This window comes from Chinchilla lanigera, unplaced genomic scaffold (genome assembly GCF_000276665.1).
Source record: "Chinchilla lanigera isolate Chin_1 unplaced genomic scaffold, ChiLan1.0 scaffold00008, whole genome shotgun sequence".
Classification (NCBI taxonomy): Eukaryota; Metazoa; Chordata; class Mammalia; order Rodentia; family Chinchillidae; genus Chinchilla; species Chinchilla lanigera.
The window spans coordinates 208,392-233,844 of record NW_004955409.1 but is presented as its reverse complement, the minus strand read 5'-3'; the positions used below and the strand labels follow the sequence as shown (position 1 = coordinate 233,844).

General features: G+C 40.4%; 1 protein-coding gene across 4 annotated transcripts in view; it reads right to left on the bottom strand.

Moving 5' to 3' along the window:
* The window catches only part of Nedd4 (neural precursor cell expressed, developmentally down-regulated 4, E3 ubiquitin protein ligase), a 97,608-nt gene that overhangs the window by 47,408 nt on the left and 24,747 nt on the right, over positions 1–25,453 (bottom strand). Inside the window, exon 1 of one of the 4 annotated variants that reach the window (XM_013510263.1) lies at positions 19,643–21,379. The exons of 2 other annotated variants lie outside the window; for them this stretch is intronic. In XM_013510263.1, coding sequence (XP_013365717.1) covers positions 19,643–21,163 — 1,521 coding nt within the window. In that variant the 5' untranslated portion in view covers positions 21,164–21,379. Of the gene's footprint in view, positions 1–19,642; positions 21,380–25,453 lie in introns of those variants that run through there. One more of the 4 variants, XM_005376602.2, reaches the window with a different exon arrangement.

Genomic DNA, 25,453 nt, shown 5'->3' with positions numbered 1-25,453 from the left:
TTTTTTTTTCAGTTTTCAGAGTTAGGTGTCAGCACTCTTCCAATCAAGAGTATTTTTAAAGTAATTTAAAAATGTAAATAACATACACAAGGTACACAATTTAAGAAGAAGCATAAGGGTTCCTCGCCTCTGCTGACACCCTCTGTCTTCTCCAGAGGCTGTGGCTGTCACACTCTGGGTCTGGCACTCCCTCAGAGTTTTCTTAGCTGTGCTGTTGTGCACCAGGCTTTTTCCCCTTCAACTCTACCATGATCTCTTGTCCCACATCTGCACCCAGAGAGACACTTCACCCTTTGAATGGTCCTCCAGCAGGCCGCTGTGGAACATCACACCTTCCCAGCTCCTCTGAGCAGATACTTGATTGGTTTCTAGTCTCTTGCATCACGGATGATAGTCCAGACAGTAAACTTACAATTATCACTTCACATCTACCCAAGATGATTTTTACATTGTGGCAGATGGCAGTAAACTAACCTGAAAGAGAAACAGATGCCTGAGCAGATGTTGCAAAAGGAAATCGTTTTCCACAAAGGAGCCGAAAATTTACGCTATCTTTATTTTGCAAAGACAAGCTCAAGCTCAGGGCTAGGGATGTAGCTCAGGGGCGGAGCTGTTGCCTGGTACGCACAAGACCCTGGATTTGATCCCCAGTGCCATGGGGGAACAAAAGAAAAGGAAGGAGCAAGAGACCGAAATGGAAGCTCAGGAGGCTAGCATTTACATTAACATCTCAGTGCTAACAATTACTGTCTTCACAGGCTGTCTCAGATCTACTATGTACAAATGTTAAGATTTCTCTGCACAGATTGCCTAATTCTAAAAGAAAAGAAATTCTAAAGAAGAAATTGACTAAAAGAAAACAGCCTGTTGCTAAACACAGGTGCAAGTCTCTAGGTCCTTCTTTTCAATCCTGGCCTTCCTTCCAGCCGTCACACCTCAGTGAAAGGAGTCACTGGTGAGGAGGTAATATGCTAGGCTGTAACTACTTGTTAGATCTTTCTTGCGTACCTCTGTCTTCCTGAGAAACCACTTTGAAGATACGACCATGTATTATAGCAGCCACTGATATTTTCCTACTAATCTGTCCATAACTCTGTCATGTTTGTATTGTTCCCATGCTATTTCGTAAATGGATGTATGTTTTTTACTATGTGTTTCCTACAACAACCATTGAGACTAGTTAATGACTATTCAATTAGTCACTCATGTATAGCTCTATTTATTTTCTTTAGAAGCCACTTTGAAGATACCGAAGTATAGTACAACAACTATTGATAATCTCCTACCTCTTTTGTCTGTAACTCACCATTATTTGTCTATTTGATTTCCTGAGAAACTATCTTGTAGGTAATAATATGTAAAACAACAACCATTGATAATTTCCTACCACTTTGTCTGTAATTTGGTAAGCCCCCCCATTATTATGTTCTCCTTCTTTTACTCTTTAAAATTAAAAAAAAAAGAAATTGCTTAATTCTAAAAGAAGGAGAAGGTAGTAAAAAAGAAATTGAATAAATGGATAGCCATCAATACGATTAAGCCACTGTTAATCATATTAAATTAAACCAAGATATACTTCAGGGATCATAAAAAACTAGAGTACAATTAAAAACTTGGAAGCTAAGACACAAAGTGAAATTACTTCAGAACCTCTTTGTTTAAGGTAGAGTTTAACTAGTGATCCTCCTGCCTCAGCCTCCAAAGTAGCTAGCATGACAGGCATGCATCACCATGGGCTCTCACTTCTTTAAAGAGCTTATTACTTCATCTTTAGGGGAGGGTGGAAGCCAGGGGAAGTGACCCCCTCCCATCAGTTAGTTGGAGCTATCTTCCTCTGGATTTCATATTTTTTGGAGCACCCTGTAATGACAGACTTATGAAAACAGATGATTCACCTAGACAGACTCATCTTTGCATGTTTTAAAGTTTCTTTTGTAATTTATTATGAGGATTTAAAAATACAAACCATTTTAAATATGCTACAGAAAACAAAGAATTGGAAACAGACAAGGAGCACAGCAGTCAGAAGTAGTCCTGAATATGAACAGAATCTTATATTTTCAAAGGTAAAATTTAGTACGTCCAGATACTTTAGAAGGAATCTATATTTTACACACCTAAATGAGATGACCATGAAAAGTGAGAAGAGTTTGGATGTTTTTCACCCCCATACCCCAAAAAGGAAGGGGCTCGCTCATCTCATAGTTTCAAATACCTATTTCTAAGCAAAGGGACACAACAGGAGACCTGCACATATAAAGTTGTAAATCAAGTTGGAAACACAGGAAGTGATAGAAGGGACAAGGTTCTTCCTTTTGGAGAAGAAAACGCTCATTCTGGATTGAAAAATCAGAGATTCCAATTCCTGAGTGCCAATCAGTTATGGTATTTTTCTTCTCTGGGAGGGTCTGCCAACTGCTAGGGAAAAGGAAAGGTCAACTTTTTTTTTTTGAGTCAGAATTTCACTATGTAGCCCCGGCTGGCCTTGAACTAACAGCAGTCCTCCTGCCTCAGCTTCCTGAGTTCTGGAATCACAGGCATGCGCCACCATGCCAGGCCAGAAAGGCCAACTTTTGAAGAATGGAAGCTGAAATGATATGTGCATGCTCTCTGGAGTTTAAATGAGAAACTGAACTGGCAGGTGGTGGCCACTGCTGAGAAGGACAGAGCAACATCAGCACTTGAAACCAAGGAGCAGTGCTGTATAAAATCTCACACGTTCAATTTTAAATAAAATAAAATGCAAGAAGGTGGATTGCAAATTCATAAAAGGAGGTATGGCTGCTGAAGAGAGCAGGCTGGAGCCTTCTGCCTCTAGCCGGGCCTGGAGTTCCACTTCTGTCACTCACATGCTCTAAACTTCCTGTGTCAGAACCACCTGAAAGGCTGTGTGTATGTGTGTGTGTGTGTGTGTGTGTGTGTGTGTGTGCGCGCGCGCGCGCGCGCGTGCGTGAGACGTGATTGAACCCAGGGCCTTCACACTGAGCTCCATCCCCAACTCTATTTTCAAATTTTCAGACAGGATCTGGCTAAGTTGTCCAGGTTGAGCTCGAACTTGTGATACTCATGCTTCAGTCTCCCAGTGTGCTGGGATTACAGATGTGCACCACCACACCTGGTTTACTGAAGACCTTTAAAAGATGGATCACCAGACTTCACAGGCAGCCTTTCTCATTCATGCAGAATTTCTCAGGTAGAACCGAGAATTTAAATCTCAGGTGAGGCTTATGCTGTACTTCTACAATCCACCTTGTGGACCTTGTCTCTATTCCATTCAAGGAGAAAACAAGGAGGAGTAACCAGTGATCGATAATAGCCAAAGGTGAATGAGCAGTGCACCTAAATGCATCCATTCTCACTCTACCTACTTCCTGACAGAACTACTAGTGGTGAGATGACAGGAGGCCTGCAGGTATAAAGTTACAAACGTGTAAGATGACACAGAAGGAAAATCAAGACAGTTAAAGATAACACAGAGCAGGGCTGGGGATTTAGCTCAGCGGCACAGCGCCTGTCTGGCAAGTGTGAGGTCATGAGTTCGATTCCCGGTACTGGGAAAAAAAAAAAAAAACTAAAAAAAAAAAATACAGTTGTACTTAAATTATGGCAATCCTCTTTTAAAAAGAAAACTTACTGAGCTGAAGAGTTGCTATAGCACAAACACCACTTCCCAAGTGTGCTCTGAGGAATAAAAAATCCGCTGGAGTTTAAAAGTTCAAAGGCTATCATGTAATTGGAATACCATTGGCTAAACCAAGTAAAATTTATTTCCTATAGGACTTTAAGAACTTTGATTACTAGTATGTACTGTAATACTGCAAGAACTGTAGCATATGGCACTACACAAACATATTTATCAATTGGATAACTGTTACATGAATACTGAAGAGATTGCTGAGGAAAACTCTTCAAAGATACTGCTAAAATACTGATCCATGCCAGTAATCCCAGCACTTTGGAAGGCTGAGGCAGGAAGATCACAAGTTCGAGTCTAGCCTGGGTAACTTAGTGACTTGGTAAGACCCTGTCTCAAAATAAAAACAAAAAAGAACTAGGGATGTAGCTCACAGTTCACACCCATGCACATACAGTGAAGGGTGTCTGAAACTGTAAAGGAAAAGCACAAGATCACAAGGATACAGGAGGAGGGGGATTAAGAAACAATGTTTTGTTCTCTGCAATACCCCAACGTGCTTTGCTTTTATAAATATTTACTACCTAGAGATAAATTCTAAATTAGTTTTTTAAAGGAACTAAAATAGCATAACTTAATGGAAAGTCATGACATGTCATCTTTGTCCAATTAGTCTAAAAATGAGCTATGCAGGCCTGACAAAGCACTCCACGGTGTGGAGGGAGTGTAGCAGGAAGAACGTAGTGGTCGTTCTACAGTCGAGAAAGCAGATCAGCAACTGTGACAGGAAACCCTCCAACTCTGAAGGGGGATGGTAACAGACCTCCCTTGACTTTTAGACACCCGCCTCTTTAGTCCACTTGCCCACTCCGAAGGGTCAGCGGCCCAACTGAGCAGAAGCAGTGGTCTGAGGGGTAAGCAACCTACTCAACGCCCTGCGTCTGTGCCTTCACCAATGTGCTCCTGGCATTAGCCTGTGCTGCCAGGTTGCTAACTCGGTGAGGGATGGGCTACAGACTGGCTCACTGAATCCTTGCCTGTGTCTCAGTGCGCCAGCTGTGATGTATGCTCCTCGATTGTGTCCTGGGACCAAACCGTTCCCTTCAAGTGGTAGAACATGGTCTTCCTTGGGAAGGGTGGCCCAGCTTTTCTTCTTGCTTCTAACCCTTCCTCCACAGTGGCCACTTACCACATTCCCGTTCTTGTCATGCTTGATCTGCCCCTTAGAATCTGTGCAAGACTGGTGAAGTTGACAGATGAGAACATTATATACAAATCTCTAGTATTCAAGTCCCATAAAATCACAACCCTGGTCTCCTTGAGATACTAACTCCAATTTAAAAATATATCCACAAGAGGTAAAAATCCACAGCTCAAGTAAATGTCAGATAGAACTATCCCACTTAGAGTTTCCATACTACCTAAGAACATTTAAACAATGTTTAATTAACAAGGGAAGTTAAAAGTAATTAAGATTTCCCATATGGTGCAAGGTTTAGCAATGCACTGTGCACAATAGGAAGTTGTTGTTTAGCCTACAGTGTTGGGGTCATTGCCCCAGATTCTACTTATAAAATCTGTAGACAATGGAAATTATAAACTACTGAACTTCTTGCTAAATATGTCTCTTCTATACAGTAAATAGCAGCCAGCATTAGTAAACTGCAGAATGCTGCTAATCATCCAGGACTTGTCAACTTTTTAGTCCACAGACTTTATGAGATGATCTTACTCAAACTTTCTGACTCAAGGGCAAGCAGCCTTCAAGCTGCAATCATTCCCACTCTCTAATCCTTTCTTCAATAATTTCAAGCCATTTAAAATTGTTGTGTTCACTACCGTATCAAACCTTGAGTTGATGTTTTCTATTCTTTTGTGTTTTATAACAAGACATGTAAAAAGCAATCTCTCGGTTAGATTTTCAATAGTATTTTCTCTTATCATAAACAAACAGCAACAAGCACAAATGATGCCTAGTAACCAGTGAAAACATTCAAAGATTTATTTTCAGTACAAAAAATGTGGGAAGCATGCATAAAATTGTATGCATGGGCCAAGAATATATCTGAACAAAATAATTTAGCAAATAAGAACTCCCAGAGTAGTTCCTCTCCCTATTCTCCCTGACCCCCAATAAGCCGTGGTACAAAAAGACTGCTTTGTATATCAGAAGACCAAAAGGATCTAACAATTCTTACTTTTTGAAGTGAATAACATTTTTTCAGTCTAAAAAATTTCCAGAAGTTAGAAATTGATTATTCTTATCATTTAATTACTGGATGAAATATGAATTTAGCTGATCCATACAGTTTTCTAGATTTTTCCCAGGGATGGCTGAAAACTTATATAACTTTTATTGCAGACTGTATCAGTGGAAACAGAGAAAAATGTGTGAGTTTCTGCTGTTTAAGAAAATAAGAACTCAATGGATCCCTTTAAAACCAGCATTTTTCTTGCTTAAACAGCAAGGCAGGTACCTTGCTGGAGAAAAATAAGGCCTTTGGATGAGGTGCCCCTCCCTCAGCCACAACCACTCCCTGGGCAGCTGTAGGCACTTTGCTCCACACAGTGGAGCATTGTCAGGCTGCAGGAGCAGAGATGCCTCCCAGCTCAGAACCTGCCCCAGTGGCCAGCTGCGGTGGTGCAGGTGGGGCACCCCTTCCAGGCCAGCCCTCTGGAAGACTGAAAGAGAAGATCACAAGTCTGATCCCATCCTGAGTAATTTGGTGACTTACTGAAACCCTGACTCAAAACATAAGAGGGCTGAGCATCAAGGTCAGTGTGAAGGCCTGGGTTCAGTCTCCAGTGCTGCACAAACCCCAACATTCCCACGGAACACAGTCTAATAGGACTTCCTGGGGCCATGAAAAGGCTCTCTCTCTGTGCTGTGCAACAAGAGAGCCACAGAACACATGTGTTACTGAGCACTCACAATGTGAAGGAGGGTCTGGATGTTAAATCTCAATTTAAACCTCAACAACCATATGTGGCTACCGGAGAGTGGTGTTCTAGGTGATTTTCTTTAGTGAAACAGTGCTTTCTAGTTAGCTCTTATTCCTCCTGGGATCCAGACATAGTCTCAGGGCTGTATTCACAATCATCACTCTCATTTTTTAAATAATGAAGCTCTCATTATACATCAGGAAAGGCTAAGATCGTCCTTATAAAGATGCTTCTGGGAAAGACTTCATCCTAGGAAAGGAGGGAACTACAGCCCAGAGGACACAGCAGGACCCAAGTGCCAGGCTGGGAGGCAGCACATCTGCCACCAAGGTAGCTGCAAGGCTCCTGGGAAAGGAGTACGCTCTAGAGCCTGCAGGAGCAGCCCCAGGACCCATGAAACACTGGGGAACACTTTCCAGCTGCGGGAGCTCTCTTGTGTGCAGGGCAGGGTCAAACTTGTTTTGTCATTGTTATGTTTTGTCTTCACTGCGGGCTTGGGAAAACTAGGTTACATGTGGTAAATAAACAGATTTGACTGACTGCTTCCAAATATGGTATCTATACTCCGGCTTCTCTTCAGAATGTATAAATTTTTTGCCTTTTACCAAAATATGGTATCAGTATAACATAGTTCAGCAGTTTTACACTGTTCTGATATGATTTTCAAAGGAGACCATAGGGTAATGTCCAAATTAACTCTAGAAGGGTAAAGGAAAATCCCATAGCCTAAGTACATAATTACTTTCAGTGAAGGGGCGGACCTCGATGGGAAGGATTTAAATACCCACAAGATGGGCAAAACTGAGCCACACGTGATGATGTGAAGTACACTCAACGCCACTTTTATGTGCACCCACGAAGAGTAACTATGCGAATGCAAAATATTAATAGCTGAATTACTTTGCTTTTACACTGTTAATAATTGCCAACTAAATATTTTAATAGAAGGATAAATGGGCACCCTATAATATGTTTCCTTTTGTAAATGTAATGTTAAAATCGTGAAAAAAACCATACATAATAGCTGGAGATACATAATGTCTTTTGATTCCAAAAGATCAAGAATAAAGTAAAAATCAAGTTATGCTTGTGGCTTTTACAAAATAGATATTAATTTTAGTGTCCTCAAATATAATAAGTTCATTTAAATGAGAACCATGCTATTAGGGAAAACTGGACTCTACTGAGAGAACTAGAATTCTTCATAAACTAGAATACTGAGAGAACTAGAATTCTTTGTAAACTGCAGGGAAAGAATCTACCACTTCATGGCTAGAAGTCACCTCTATCAACACCATGACCAGTAAGATAAAGCATTATCTACAGTGTTTTCAGTGGATGAGAACAGAGAGGTTACCTTCTCTGAACTGTCAGTTCTGAAATATGTATGGGACTGGTGATATAGATATAGGACTTCTGATTGCTAATTTACTATACAATTCTTTTTCTCCTGGTACTGGCATATTGAACCCAAGGGTGAGACAAGGTCCTACTAAGTTGCCCAGGCTGGCCTCAAACTCGTGATTTTCCTGCCTCAGTCTCCCAAACAGTTGGCATTACAAGTGTGTGTCACCATTCCTGGTTTATAATTGTTACATAATTATTCACTTCTATCATTCTTTGGTGAAGCTTGTCTTGACATAGTTTTGCCCCTGAGAATATACACATAATCAAAATTAGCAAGTATAAATAGAAGAATTGTGGGTTTTGTTTTTTTGGTACCAGGAATAGAACTCAGAACCTCATGCTTGCCAGGCAGATGCTGTGCTGCTGAGCTATATGCCCAGCCCTGTGATTTAATCTTTATAGGGCTTTATGAAACCTGTACATCTTGGAAGTACATCTTGATTTCTGCTTCAGTGCTTAAGAAGAAGGGCCTTACCAAATCTGTAGACTGTGTGTGACTGAGCTAATTTTTACTGTGTTCTTCTATGTATTATTAATTATCAATCTGGTTTCTTAACTGCATGTATAATTCTGCTTGTACCTATATAAAGCAATTACTATTATGCTACATATAGCACTTGCAGTTCACAGTATGCCCTCAGGCACTCTGAAATGCTTGATACATTGTGTCAACTTGAGAATTGAGAAGTTTAGAAGCTTAAGTAAGTGACTCAACAGGAGGCCAGGGTCCTCACTTTGTAAACATCCTGAGCTTGTGTAAGAGGAGGGCACAGAGATGGTGTGGGTGGATAGACTGCACACAATACAAGGGAGGAAAAGCAGCTTGCTTCCCCACCTTTTGTTCTTATTGCTTTTGCCGTCTTTTGCAGCCTTGAACAGCTGGCCCTGTAACATGCCACCCTGCCTTGGAGCCAGCTGATAATAGACTGAAACCTCCACAAACTGAGAGCTAAATAAGCCTTTCCTTCCTTAATTTTAGGTGCCTGGTATTTTTGCTCAGCAATGACAGAAAAGTAACTAAGACAGAATGTGGTACTGGGAGTGAGTGGGGCCATTGCTGTGACTATACCTGACCATGTGGTCAAGAGCCTTTGGCAATGGCTTGTGGGAAGAGCTTGGAAAGGCTCAGAGATGCTGGCTGAGAGTAGTGCTGGAACACCTTAGGCTGTTCTGTATGGGAGATTCTTGTCAGAGCTCAGAAAACCATAAGGTTGATTAAACTCTGCTAGTAAAGACCCGGTTCAGGAGGTTTCTGCTGGGAAGAAGGACTGCACTGGGTGCTGGACTGCAGATGATGTGTGTTTCAGCTTGGCAAAAACTTTTTTTTCATAACTTTTTGTCTGCATTTTGGCTTTGTCCAGATACTTTGCCTGAGACTGAGATTAAGGGCAGTGGGCTAATTAACCTGGCAGAAGAAATTTCAAGGCAGTTGAATGTTGAGGCTGTGGCATGGCTATTGTTGGGGGCTTTAGAGAGACCTATGTTGAGAATCAAGAGCAAAGAGCCCAGCAGGATGATTTAAAATGTTGTGAGTTGGGCCAGAAAGGAAGCTCCAGTAAAGCTGTGGACTATAAAGATAGAGCTGAGGAGATCTCCATTACTGAGAAGGAACAGAAGAATAGAAAAGATAGCCTGAAAGTATCACAAGTCGCAGCAAGTATCCACCCTTTGCAGCCTCAAAACTGCAAAAATGAAAAACTGCTTTGAGGACAAAGCCACAGAGCACCATGTTTCAGATGGGCAGCAGCATAGAAAATTTGTTCTTCAGAACTGGATTCAGAGTGCCCAGCAATCCAGGCACTCGACCCCTACAACCAAGAAAGAGAAAAGTCTGGCTACTGCTCCAGCTGGCAGCAGACCTTGGCATCATCCACGTGGTGCTGGTTCTAGATGCATGCAGAATGCAGGAGTTGTGGAGTTAAGAAGGCTTCCACACTGATTTCAGAAGGCCTGGGAGGCCAGGCAGTGTGCCCCTGAGAAGGCAGCATGTGAAGCTGTGAGGATAAAGCCAAAGGTGCAGTGAAGACCCCAGGAATTTGGAAAAGCCAGGAATGTGGATCATCTAAGGAAATCTGCAAGGAGGGAGCAAAGCCAGCCCAAGAGAGAAGCCATGGGAGCTATAACCACCAGAAGTGCCACAGGGGTGGTGTCACTCAAGTCCTTTGGAGCTCACAATTTGCCACAGATTGCTTCAGATGCTGGACATGGAACTACAGGATTTAATGTTTGCCCTGCTGGATTTTGGACTTGCTTTGGTCCCAATCCTCTGTATTCCCCTGTTCATAACTTTTGGAATGAAAATGTTTATGTTGTGCCATTGAATGTTCCAAGTGTTTAACTTTGTTTTCAGTTGTACAGGGGCTTGCAGCTAAATGTTTCTTACATCTCAGAGGAAACCTGGAACTTGGACTTTTCAGCAGTGCTGAAACTGTTACAACTTTGGCAACTCTTAGAGATGGACTAAATGCCTTTTGCCTAAAGGGATGTACATGAGTCTTTGGGGGACCAGGGGTAGAATGTTATGGCTCTAATGTAATATAATATTGATAGACTTAACACTGGTTCTTAAGGATTGTTAAACCTGTTATAATGTTCAAGTTGTGAAATGATATGAGTAAGTAAGTCTTTGTATCTGGAAACTGGCTTAAAGAAATGTGTCTGGTTGCCAAGTTGACAAGGGGTGGATTGTAATGGTTGATACACTGTGTCAACTTGAGCCCTTTAGAAGTTTAACTCAGCAGGGGTCCTCATTCTGCAAACTTCCTGAGCCTGTGGAAGAGGAGGGCACTGAGACTGTGTGGGTGGATAGCAGCGTACAATATAAGGGAGGAAAAGAGGCTTGCTTTCTCCCCTTTTTGCTCTTGTTGCTTTTACTGTCTTTTGCCACCTTGAAATGTTGCCCCTGTGCCATGCCACCCTTGGAGCCAGCTGATTATGGACTGAAACCTCCACAAATTGGGAGCTAAATAAACCTTTCCTTCCTTAATTTTGGGTACCAGGTATTTTGTCTCAGCAAGGACAGAAAAGTAACTAAGATACACTCACAGGACAGTATCATCAGGTAGATAGTAACAGCTACTTTTTATTTACTGAGCATCAACTATCTGCCAAATAGATGTAAGATTTCCAATACTCAAAGCAACTCTGCAAATGTCCATTAATTTTATGAACATGAAATTAAGATTCAGAGAAGCTATAAAAGCAACTAATGTAGTTCTTCACTTTAGGCTTCATTCTCAAGTTCATTCTGCCTTCTCAAGAAGGCGCCTCTGATGTCTGAGCCTGAAATGCAGTGTGGCACTTAGGGTTGAGATAAGGAAGGTGTATGCAGGTGGTGCTTTCCAAGAATGGACTCATACTGAAACTTAGTTGATTAAAGAACAGAAAATCTACAGTGAATAGCTGCCATGGTCAGCCTCACAGTAAAGCAAACACCAGAAGAAGAATTAAACACAAGTCAAAAGCTATGCACTTGCCTTGAGCTTGCTGAATACTAATACAATGGCCCAGATGACAAGTTGTTTAGTTTTGTCAAGTGTGATAACTGCATGATGGTTTTATATATTTAAAAGGTCCCTATCCATCACAGATGCATTCTGAAGAGTTTATAAGAAAAATATGATGTATAGGATTTTTTTTAAAACTCCAGTACAAGAGGAGGGAAGATGGAAGAAATGATTGACAAAGTACAGACAAACAGAGAGAGGCACATAGAGGGCTTTACTATGCTTTTTACTTTTGTGTGTGTTTCAAATTTTCCATAATAAAAACTCTAAAAATATTTGAAAAAATAGGTAATTTATACTGATGTAGGTTGTTTATATTAGGTATTGAAAAAGAACACAAGGATGAGATGACTATATATTAGGAAGAAGGTAGAACACACAGTAGGTGTTATTTGACATAAATAAGAGTAATCAGTAAGAAAATAATTCTAAGCCTTGGGTCATAAGCCAGGAGAAAAGTACTTGAAAAGAAATAGGATCTCTAGTAACATGTTAGGCAGCAATCCACAAACTTAGCTTTCACTCAGCAATAGCTATAAAAGTGGATTCGACTCTTAAATTTTTCAGAGTGTGAGTTATTCATTAGATTTGGTTAGCCCAAATGGAATTTTTGTTTTTCTTTTTTGATGTTATTTTTACCAAAATAATGTGCCCTAAGTAGCTTTATTTTCTGCTTAGATACATATAGGGCTGAGTTCTGGTCCAAATATGACATGTACTAGATTGATGATTTTGAGTAAGTCATTTTAGCTTGTTGGACCTTATTCTTTATTCCTAACATGAAGAAAATAACTATCTCTGAGAGTTTTTTTAAAAAATGGTATATAAAGTATGTTAGCCACTTTAATCTTTTACAGATTTAAGAGTTTAAAAAAGAATATAGGCAGCTTTCTTCTAAGTTAAAGTCATAGTTGCAGTGTGACACTGTAAGGATTGCAAGTACCTAATGTTAATCTCCAGCGGGAGGCCACCATGCTACCTTCTTCCACCTCGCTGTATCTTCTTAACACATTTTAGAAGGTTGGTTCTCTTCCTCTGAGTGACAAGCACGCATATCTACATGTACATCTATTGTCAAGCATGCAAAAGGCTGAAAAATATGTCAGGAAAACCACATTACATCCACCCTCACCCCCACCATGATCTTGCTATGTTGCCCAGGCTGGAGATAAAGAAACATAACAAACAGAAGAAAAAAATAATGCGAACTTTAGCAGTAGGAATTCTAAGAAGGAGCACAAGAAAAAGGAAACTCTTGAAAGGAATAATACCAGACTTTTAAATAGGCATGTTGCTATATGGGCAGTCACAGGTCTCAGAGTTTAGGTGCTGGTCTGCCCACGGCAGGCCTGTGGGCATTATTGTACATTATATCACAAGGCATGCACAAAGTCTGTTTCTGATAAATTTTGTCAAATGCATTCACTCAGAAGGGGGCCTAAGTTTCCACTAAACTCTGGGCCTGTGCACAAGGTGTAGCCTTGGTCTAAAAGTAAAGGCCACTGTTCACTTTCAAGCAGTTCCCTGAAACTCTAGGAAATTCTGGGAACCCCACTTGTGCATCAGGTTTAGGAGGAAGTCACTGTATTAAAAATTATAAATTTAAAACTAAAATGACCTGTGTTTAAATGACCTGTTCAAATGACCTGTGTTTAAATACTCTTAAATGTCACAGCCCACTCAGTTTTCTTTTGTGAAAACCTGATCTGAGCCTCTAGCCAGACACACAGTTCTATGGTACCAGTTAGTGGAATATGTAAGCTATGAATCAGACCTTACTGTGGAAGCTAATCCTTGAGTCACGATCATAATATTCCACTGGCATCCTCCCCGGGGACAAGGTATTCATTTAAGAGTGTCATTCTTCCCTCCAAAGGAGCACTGATAGCTCCTATTCATCATTACTGTCACAACTAAAGCAGTCCTAGGGATTGAACCCAGATCAGTTTTACTACTAAGCTACATCTCCATTCCTTTTTATTTTGGAATGGAGGGTCTCATTAAGTTGCTCAGACTGACCTAGAACTTGCAATCCTTTTGCCTCAGCCTCCCAAGTAACTGGGATTATAGGCATGTACTACCATATGAAGCTAACTCAGAATTCCGTAAATCATACTGAAGGTCTCTCATAAGGAAAGTTCTTAAGTATTTCTTCTTCCTAATCATCTCTTCTATCTTATGTGGTGTCAATCAAATACTGTACTAGTCTAAATGACTACATGGACTCAAAATATTTTGTAAATTCTTCAGGTCCAGGCCTCAGGGTTTACCTATGGCCCATCTTTACATAAAGGGGAAGAGCTCTCTAGTAACCCAGAAGCAAAGTGAGTTCCTTACTTGTACTATGAAAGTTTCTATGTGCACATAAAGTACATCCAGAGTACATGGTGTACTTTTAATAATGACATTTCAGGGACTTGCTGGACCCAACACATGGGCCCTGCCGCCACTCTCATCAAGCCTGCTTCTCCAAGCATGCCTGGGGCACCCACACACGGGCATGCTCTGGTAGCTTGTCAGCATCCTACAATCTGTTTTAACAAGATCCCCCAGGTAGTTAGTGTCTCCATGAAAATCACTAGTTCAAATGACATACTATTCAGCCATTCTTTGATTGTGATTTTTAATAAAGCATCAAAAAGCAGCCTCAAACAAAACCTTGAGAGAAAAAGGAAAGAAAAACAAAAATAATCCTGGATTACTTTAGCTATTATAAAATGTTACAATCTCAGATTTTGCAAGGGGGACAAAAGATTAAAATCTGTTAAGAATGTTTTTGCACTAATGAACTGAAGAACTCACAGACATCAGTACCCTTGGATGACTTCCTCTTGCTTGGTAACATATTCTCCATTGAGGTAAACCAAACCTTCCATGGTATTCTGGTTCCGTAACATCTCTAAGAGAAAGCCTGGGATTTCCTTTTTCCCACAGAATCAAGAGCCCCCCACAGATGCCCAGGATCTGCTGTTTTGGGGTGCTCTTTGCTGGGCATGGTTCACAAGACCACAAGACCATACTCAAGTCTGTGCCCTCATCACATCTCTTCTAGAATCTCTAAGTGTCTATGATTCTCTGGCTGTCGCCTTCCACCTCTCATCAGGGCAACTAAGAAGCTGAACCAAAGCCTGGAGCGACACCAAGCTGTTTGCTGATGTGCTGAGGAGACACGGGCCCTTCTCTCAGCCCCCACTTTCTCCTGCTGACTCCTTCTCCCACCTCAACCTGCCTGTCCCTCTACCTCCTTCCCTGGCCCCTTGGGGATCCTTGTCCCTGTCCTGAGGCTCAGGGATGGTGGGTCTAGAGACAGAGGCCTTGCACAGAACTTGGGAGGCTCTGGACCAGAGTGTCCTATAGGGTCCTCAACACCTTGACTCGCTTTCCATGAGGAAGCTGGGTTTTGTTCCGTCCTATTTTTGGTGGAAGGGAGGGAACTGCCAGAGTAACGAAGTCCAAAATGAGCTATGAATATTCACGGTTGCTCAAGTGCCCACTTCCTATTTTTTGTTCCCATTTGTGTTGCTGGTCTGCAATTCAGTGTTTACTGCAGTGTTCACTCACTTTGTGGTTTTGAGGGGAGAGAATATAGTAGCAACCTTTCCCTCTTTCCTGGAAGAGCCTGTACTCTGCAGCCAGGGGTTTGTCCCACTGTCTTACACCCACCCAGCACAATGCACACAGGGTTTCCTGTGCGCCTTGCCCGTGCTGTCTCATGCATTGTAGGACATTCAGAAGGCCACTGCGCTCACTGTTCCTGCTTCCTCACTTACTGTTCCCTCAACCTGGTTGTCAGCCCTGGTGCTGGAGACACTAGAAAAGCCCCCCGAAGGGAAGATCACTGAGCACCTCCTGCTTGCTACATCTCAGGAGTGCTTCAGTCCTCTGTCCTTTCCTGTGACTCCACGCCACCATGACGTGGCCTGTCTGGTGAGTCTTTCTATCACCTCTGTCTCTTCCTTCTTACCTAAATCCCTGGTGCTCAGGATTTGGCTTGCATTCCCCTCACATCTCACTTCCTGCTCCCCTGGCTGAGTTCACCCCTACCAGAGCCTTAACTTTCTCCACTCTCACTCTTGAGTCTCCAGTGCTTCCGTCCTGCTCCGCAGCCCCAGCTGCTCTTGACTGACAGCAGTGCAGACTCAGCGAAACACCAGTCTTCTCTATCCAGCCCCCATCTAGCCCTTCCCACTCTCTTATCTTAGTTCATGACATCACCATTCACGCCGTCATACAAGCTAAGAAAACTTCAATCCATTTATAATCCATGGCATTACAAAAATGTATTTTTTGCAAATGTAACAATGAGCCCTGTACACTTCAAATACAGTATGAGGTATGCTGCCTAGCTGCTGTCTATTACTAGGGACACAAGACTTTCTCTTGAGCAGGGGAGGCTCCAGTCCACGACAGAATTACCTTCTGTGGGTTTTGCCTTCTGCCTGTGGAAGTGATGCTGGGAGGGGAGGTTTCTCCCCATTGGGGACATTTGGCAATGTCTCAAGACACCTTCTGGTTGTCATGCTGCAGAGGGGCTTTACTGGCATCTACTGGTGAGGACCAGGGCTGCTGCTAAACATCCTTCCATACAGAAAGTATGTGGCCCACACGTAAGTGTGCTGCAGGTAAAAACCCTGCTATAGAGGAGCTGTTCTGATGAGCTCCAATTCACTTCTCAGATGTTCTCAGTGTCACGTCCTCTACCTGTTTCCTCCTCCTGAAAAGTCCTGGTGCATCTTTCTCAGACACACCTGTCTCAGCATACATGGTGCTAACCAGACAGACACAGTCCTGTTCATCTGTGCGCCCTTTACTAGAATGGGAGTTCCCCTCAACACAGGTTGTACTTTATTCACCTTTTATTCTTAGTCCCTGGCATTCAAATGTGTGCTGGATGAACGAAGGGAAGAAGACACAGCTGCAGACACCTCAAAGGATCTCAAAGCAAACAGCTCAACTTTCTGACACTCTCCAAAACCAAGATTACAAATTATCAGTTCTAAGAAATGAGCACAAGCACTGTCCACAAAATTTCCAAAACTGACCACCCTAGTTATTGTATCATAATTTTAGAGTTAATACTTAGAAATTACGTGCGTTTTTATAGGAAAGATTAAGTATCACTCACAATAAACTTAACCAAATGTCTAAATAATCTGCTAAATTTAATAAAAGAAGGGGTGGGAAAACAATGTGACAGTAAAATAAGTATGTATTTAAAATATTTAATTTAGGGAGGACTAAGTAAATTGTCAAAATGTACATATAATCTTGAGTGGTAAAGATTTTGAAATCACTAGAGCGATAAAGACTGAAATAATTGAAACATAAATTTTTAAAAAGTTCAGTACCATTAGGCTTAAGAATTTACCTATCCAGGATTAGGTAACATAATGAACAAAAACTTTTATAACAAAAAAATATAAAAAATGTTTCTAATAAAATATGCATATACATAGTGAACAGTACAAACCTGGTCACAATTCTAAAACATCTTAGATAATCAAGTAAGGAAAACTCTCAGCCTCTAACAACATAACAGGAGATTCAGAAAACAGGCAGAGTAAAATAATAGCAGAGTAAAGTAACTACTATGCAAATTTGAGTAATGATTTTTATAGGGACGTAAGTACTTTAGCTCCTTAACCTATTTCTTGATTGAGCTGATAAAATATTATACATGTTAAAACATCAAATTTCTATTTGTAGATCAAGTCACCATATAGTTTTTACAAAAGTAATATTGTATTTCAAAAGGCATATAATAAACATATGCCAGTTACTGTTACATTCTTTGCTCTGCCCAAAATAAACATTATTCAGACTACAAAATTCCACCTACATTCTAACTTGTAAACACAGAACAGTGCCTCTGTCCCAGACACAGGTAAATTCTCACCAGATTTTAAAAATTAGTCATTAACAAGCTGTTGATTATAGAGAGCTAGAAACCTGATCCCACACTGCTGGAGGCTGGGAGCTAAACACAGAAGAAAAGAATCTGTAAAACTCTGGGTGCTTCAGAAACCAGGGTCTCTGACTAGCGTGGTGATTTAATTTCACACTGCCCAGTGCAGATGGCTGACATTACTAGATGCTGCTCTAATATCAGCTTGTTAAATGCGAATCCAGACTCAGCATATCAGAGGACTAACCCAGACTAGCTGGAGACACGGGAAATATTTTGGGACTTGTTTATTTATAAATGAGTTACAATACACCACTATAATTAGATTAATATATAATTATTGATAAACACAGGATTATTTAGAAAATCCCATTATTGTTGTCATTGCTATGTTTAGAAAAAGCAATGTTAGTATCTTTTTCACAAAACCCTTGATTTATTACTGATTAATTAGATGACTTTAGATACAGTTTATATTGAATTTAACTGCTGTATTCTTTACAATATTTTTAAAAGAAAAGTTTTTAATACACACTAAGAGGAAGAACAATTTAAAACTCCAACACATTATGCATTTCTGAAGTATTTTATAACCCAATAATCTAACAAAAATTAGAATCGGCACAAAGCTAGGCATTGGTGATCACAAAAAAAATTTGTTGGCTTTCCTAAGTTTAAATAAGATCAAGAGAAATGTGTATTTCAGCAGTGCAAAAGGCTTAGTTTACATTTCATTAAAAATACATTTAAAATACCCTTTTTGAAAAGCATCAACAAATTATAATGTTACCACAAAATAACTATTTTAAGGTTAAATATTTCTATAAATATTTCAAGGTTAGTTATTCCTTTCAGATTATTTCATTAAAGGTAAAATAAATTTACAAATCACATTAATTCAATTAGCAAATTATTAATAGGTTTCTTTGTAGTGTCATTCCATTTCTTTCTTTTGGGGGAGCAGCCAAATGGAATAAAATCTACTAAAAGCTGATTTTAGAAAAGTGGTCAAAGTGAAATCAGTAATTGTAAAACATAGATCAAATCTGAAATTTGATCTCTTTCAATTCTCAATAAATTAGTTCCTTGGATTAACATCTGGGTATTGATGTTATGATGATAATAGCAATGATGGTATTTATCAAATTTTAAAATGACTATATTTACCAAATTTCAAAGGACAGAAAGCCAACTAGCAATTATTTAACACTGCATTTACCTAAAACTCCTTGTTCAGAAGTTTCTCCTCAACCTTTAATATAGACATTGGGTGTTATATAAACACAGGTACACAGATAAGGTTTTTTCCCTCCCAAACTATGTGCTGTCATCTAGACCAGGTTTAATCAGAAAATGTTTAAAATTTCCTGGAATCTATGAAGATTTTCTAAATACAGATTAAAACTATTTCAGTTCAAAACACTTCAAATTCTTTTGGGAAGACAAATTACATAAAGAGCGGTCTTGACTAAGGTTTATTAAATTACTAATATAATAAGGCACAATAGTCAAATCAAATTAATATGGTAAATACAAAGTTATGGAAAATGCCTAGTAATTTAAAGCAGATGCAAACATAAAACTTAAAAATGAATATTGTTGAAAGAGTTACATTTTTAAAGGCAGTATTAACTGATAGCTAAAGAAAAACAGGGTAGAAACAAAATTGCTATGGTTAGGGTACATACAAAAGAAAATTACATCTAGCTTTCCTCTGTTTAAATGTGCAATATGGCAGTTTTTGTCTTACAAATACATGTATTTGAAATATTTCTTCTATACTCATTTATAAAATCTTTACATTTTTAGACTTTTGTTTAATATTTTAAATAAGCATTTTATATTTTTTTTTCTCCCAATTATTAAAGGGGGAGAAAACTGATAACTTTTAAAAGTAGGAATAATATAGAGTTAAAATATTTGCCACTTGAAAGAAAAATGTACCGAGATAAACTGTTATGAAACATTATTTAAAACTTGGTTTTATGCTACAGAAACATTTTATGGCTTAAATAATTTAGGAAAGTTTTTTAAAAATACAACTTGTCAATTTGTGAGAAAACAAAGACTAATGTGGGGGGAGTCTACAGCTTTATAAATATAAAGTTCACGACTATAAAGTATTTGCTAGGTAACGATCAGGAAATCATAAAAACTGCTAAGTTATAATACATTTTAAACCAAGTATTTCATTAAGCTATTGTAACATAAATAAAGTGACATTAAAGAAGGTCAAAGCAAACCTACCTTGCAAGAATTAGATAGTCCATTTGTGAAATTGCTGATGCTGTCTCTTGATAAACTGTCAACTTCACCTTCATTTCCAGATGAAAACTTTATGAGTAACTGCGATGGTCCCCCCTTAGAACAACTGTGTTTAAGGCTGGATAAACAGGAAATACTTGGGTAAGTTCCTCCCAATGACATACTTCTTTGTAAGAGAGTGTAGTTTTTGTTTGACTGTGAATTTGATTGTGCCAATTCTGCACTACGTTTTATTTGGGAATCCATGTGTTGGGTGGATGGTAAATAGGCAGACGTCCTGTGCCCAAGCTTGGCACACTCTGCATCAGAATTAAGCTGAATTTCTGACATCTCCAGTTTACAATCACCATTTGTTGCTTCACAATCTAATGTGGCTGCTTTTTGTTGGGCAAAATGCACTGAAACACATGAATACCCTTCAGATGACTTTTCACCAACAGCCTGTTTTTGACCGTTATTTGAAATCACAACTTTCTTCTGGGATGAGCCTGCGTGAAGTGCCTGCGTATCTCTGACTTCTCCATGAGTGCAGACTGTTTTAGATAATCGAAGTCCATTGACAGCGGTCGAAAGAAATCCCTTCACACTGGAACCATCCTCGTGACGTGTGACTTCACTAGGAGAAATGATGAACTGATGTGAGGTTTGGTAGGACCCCTTGCTTGGGAGAACACCTGTACTTGTAGGAGAAGTTGGCGGTGTGTCTGAGGGACTCCGAGGAAAAATGACTAAAGAAGAGCAACGTTTTAGTGGAATTTTCGCATTCCTGCTCAGTGGCAATTTCACAGTCTCGATTCCATGCTCCACGTCAGCCTGGACAAAGGGAACTGTGCTTGGACTTCTTGAAAAACTCTCACAGGGAGTGGTATTCCTGTTTGGCACATTCCTGTCAGAGGTGCTGTCAGCAGAAAAATTTCCACCAAAAAAAGTGTCACGGCTTGGCGGAAAAGCGTAACCACTACTGTCACTGACAACGCTGTTGGTGTAGGAGCCTCCACTGGCAATGCTTGCACACGATCCATAATCACTTCCAACGCTGCTATAGGACCCAGGATCACTGGCTGCAAAGCCACCAAGGCTTCCACTGCTGACGGCAGGACTGCTGAAGAGGTTACCATCGCTCCCAGCACTGCTGTGGATGCTCTCCTTCGCGGCACAAGGAAACAAAGCTTCGTCACCATCCACTACTGCACTGCCAGCCCGAAGACACTCACTGTACCTCGTGGGCTGCAGTGAAATCTGGAGGCAGCTGCTCTTCTTACTGGCGTTCTCAAGTGAAGGAACACAGGCTCTTTCCTGAGCCTGCACGCTCTCCTTTATCAGTGGAGCCGGTGCAGTCTGTCTGGGATTCAGCTTCATCTGAACAACGTTAGTTGAGGAAACCCGTGCTGGTCTTTGGAAGCAGATGTGAAGCTGGCCATCCAGGTCATTTCCGGAGCTGTCTGACAAAGGGTAAGTGTTGCTTCTTCGGGCTGCAAAGTGCAATCGTAAGCTCTGTGCCATTTGTTCTCATTTCCAAACATGTTAAGGGCTGAGAGTCAAAACAAAGATCTCTGTCCACAGACAGGCGAGAAGCAGCTGCACTGCAGTGAGAGCAGCAGTCATTTATGGTGCTGACAGAGCTCTCAAGTCGTGGTCTTTATCCTGCTTAAAACATTAGAGACCAGATATCATAAAAAGAGAACGGCGACCCACTCCTGGACGCACATTCCGCAAATGTCTTGAATCGCTTGTAGTCCAAACGTCTTCACGCACACAGCACTTGATTTCCAGCGACCTTTGAGCTGAGCTCAGCAGCACTGACTTGAACACAGCCAACCTTGTTTCAATTATACCTTCTCCAATTTGCATGAATGAGTAACACAAGAACAACGGACTTCTAGCATTTCAAGTGGAAACAGGATTTTTTCACACCAGCTCTACTAAATGAACATTTAACTCCGGGAGGGAGTCTCAGTGCCTATACTTTCTCCAGCAGAGTCTGACCACTAATATTTTTACCCAAAGGTATAGAATTACAGGAAGTTGGTAGGAATGAAGCCCCATGTAATTGAGTATCAAATCAAAGATTAAATTTCCAAATAGTAGCCATACTAAAAATCCTGGTAAGTTAGTTAATGCAGAAAGGAATACAGACTGTTAAATTTTTTAAAATGAGCAAATTCAAGCGGTTATGTAAATTTAGAAATGCCAAAACGTTGGGGTGAATTAAATCTTCAGCATTAAATCACAAGATAAATATTTTAGGCTTCAGAACAACAATTACAAAAAGTGAAAGCTTATACACAGAATGACAAAATAAACCTAGAGGTACTACTGCAAAAATGAGCATACACTTGAGGCGAGGGAGAAAGAAATGTAAGAGATGCTGTCAGCAAGCATTTTCTCTTGTAATTTTAAGGCCTTTTCCGGCCAAGTAGTACAGTCTTTAAATGATGCCATTTATAGTTTGACTATTAAAACTCTGCCAAGAAATAGCCTAAGCAAACATTCCATTAAAAATATATGCAGATTAGACAGAAAAACTATACCCAATATAATCTGAACACATTGGGCATTTCATTCCACTGTCTGCAGTTCATTCACTTAACAGAGGTGGTAGTGAGTAAAGAAGTCTAAAAAAGATCTAACACATCAAATAAACATATCTCAATGCCAATTCTGTTCTGGAAACCCTAAGAGCTCTTTGCTGGCCCCTACTGGTGCTTTGAAACAATCCACGGACTGTTCCACATCCACAAAGAAACGAACCACGCAGCACATTTCCTTATATAAACAAAGTACATGCTTGTTTACACTTTTTAATACTAGCCCCACTCTGGAGGTGGAATTACTTACTAGTGCTGATAAAGCCCTCACAGTAGAGAACAGTAGGCTGTTTGTCTTTTTAGAGGTTGTGATGTTGTATATATATATTTTTTTCTGCTTTGTATTTATATAACCTTTATTTTCAGTTTACTAGGCAGTAAAAGTTTAATAATTTAATTTCTCTCCCAAATGTCATAGACCAAGATTGGTATTCTATTTGAAAGAAACAAATTTACTTTTAAATAATACTCTAGGGTATATTTAAACCCCTTACCTGAATTTTATAGCTGGAACTCCAGTAATAAATATATACTGGCCCATTCATAGGAAAGTAAAAAGTAAAACAGTTCAGTTGTTTACACCACATGGTACTACACCCAAGTTGTATTTTTCTAAGTAAGTTTTTTTCTAAGTAAAAGCAAATATGTAGAACATATACTCATACTTTGTTTAAAAAGGAAAACTACTCAAGTTTGATCTGTTTTCAGTCACAATTTTCAAAAAATATTTTTAATCAAGACATGATAAAATGGAAATAAATGAATCTGTTAAATTTTATTTGAGTGGAATGGAATACTGTTGTTTTACAAGGTATACAATAGTTGCAAACTGGCCTCAATGATAAAGTGCATACCTAAACTTCATAATTCTATGCTAAGGACAGAATCTAGAGCCTCCCTACTGAACTACATCTTTAGGCCTTTTTTACTGTTTTACTTTTTTTACATATTGAGACAGACAAGGTCTTGCTGTCAGCAGTGGCAAACCTGTGGCATGCATACCATGTTTGTGTCACTGAAAGCTCTAAAACATTCACCATGACTGCTAAATTGTAAATCTGGGATCTTCCTGCCTCAGCTTCCCAGTGTTAGGATTATAAGCATGTGCCACCATGCCTGGCTTTATTGTGGTTTTAAACAACCTAGTTCCTTTATGATTTGACAGACTTCAGTAATATCCCTTTATTATTCTTTTTTTCCTTAAAGAAGGAAAAGTCCTGACCATTTATGTTTTTTTTTCCAATGACTTCAGTTTTTTCCAGTCCCAGACTGTTCTTCTGGGACTAAGTAACTCACTTCTACTAGGCTAGTAGGCATGGCCTAAAATCTCCATTTAATAAGAAAAATCCTCTTATTATTAATGTAAAATAATTAACTGCAGGCATTTGGCCAGTAAGTGGTTTCTCTGTGCCCGCCTGGCTTCACTACAAGCATCAGTTCCAAGGCTCTGGCTGCACCTTAGGCTTCCAGACTGTGAAATATTTCTTCTGACCTCCTAGGGTCTTGCTGGGCACAAAGTAAGCACCAAGTAGCAGCAGAGAGGAGAGCAGGTGGGTAACGAGTGGACGTCACCACAGTCACTATGATCTTATTACCTTCTTTTAGGATTTTTTAAAAAGTTGATCCAGTTGCTATTTCTAAAGAAATATCAAAAAGCTGGACATGGTGGTGCACCTATGATCCAAGCACTCAGAAGACTGAGGCAGGAAGATCGCAAGTTCAAGGTCAGCCTAGGCTACACAGCGAGCCCCTGTCTTAAAAGCTAATCAAAAAGCTCTGCAGTTGGACAAGAAGAAGTGATAGTCAGAAAATTTACAGAGAGGACTTCAGCCAAGGAAAAGTGAAGTAAGAGAATTGTGTGCCTCCTAGCATGCCAGTGGGTTCAAATCCTAAAGCTGAACAGTTCTCATGACTGGCTCAGGCTAAAACCACACAGGATTTGAACCACCATGTTCACAGCTCACAGGGAATCTGCAACTGGGGGCAGTGTTGCCCCTCAACCTGGCAGAGGCCAACCTCAAGAGACAAGCTGGGCAGTGTGGCAGCCCTCACCTGGGGGTCCAAGCAAGTCTCACAGAACCTCGCCTTCTGGAATTGAACAGTGTTGTAGGCAGAATCTTGGGACCCTACATTCTGAGCTGTTTGGTGATCAATTATCTCCAGAGGAAATAATGTACAACTCTACAAGGTACAGAGGCTCTGGGTCACGCTGACCACTGGGGGGTGTGCTCTGAAGTCTATGGTGATTGTGAGGTTGTGGGTCCAGCTGTTCAATCAGTGCTGGTCCAAATGTTGCCATGAAGGTATTTTTAAAGATGTGATTAACCTCTGAAATTTTGAGTATATAAGATTACCTTCCACATCCAACTAGCTGAAGGCCTTGAGATTGAAGACTAAAGATTCCCAAAGATGCAATTTGCCTCATCATTCCAAATGGAAACTAGTCTGCATGCTTCCCAGCCTGCCCAGAGCTGACCTAAGTCTGCAGTATTAACCCTAACCGGGTCCCCAGCCTGCTGGGCTCTATAATCTTCTGAACCAGTTCCTTAAAATCCTACCTTCCCACCATAAAATTTCTTGCTTCTCTGGACAACCCATCCCAGGATAACCATTCAGTCCTAGAAGCAGTGCCTTCCCCCAGGATGCATATGTAACTCCCAGACCTGGGCAGCTGAACATGTGCAGGGGTATTGCTCAGAATAAAGATGGAATGACACTCCCAGGAGCACAGGCAGAGCCACCCCAACCATTTGGTGCTCACAAATGACCACAGACGGCCTCAGATGCTGCACATGGAACTACAGGAATTAATGTTTGCCCTACTGGATTTTGGACTTACTTTAGCCCCATTCCTTTGTATTTCTCTGTTTGTACCTTTTTGGAATGGGAATATCTATCTTGACCCTCTGAATGCTGGAGTGTTTATTTTTTTTTTTCATTTCTATAGGGGCTTACAACTAAGAGTTTGCCTTGAATCTAAAAGGAGATTTGGGACTTGGACTTTTCAGCAATGCTGAAACTATCAGGAGTTTCCCAACTCTTGGAGATGGGCAAAATGTCCTTTTTTTGCGTAAAGGAATGGACACGAGTCTTTGGGGAACCAGGGGCAGAATGATATGGTTTGGGTCTAAATGCCCCCCAAAAGCCTCATGTGGTCATAGATGCATCTTTTTCAGAGGTGGCTCCACCTAGAGTGTAGAATGCT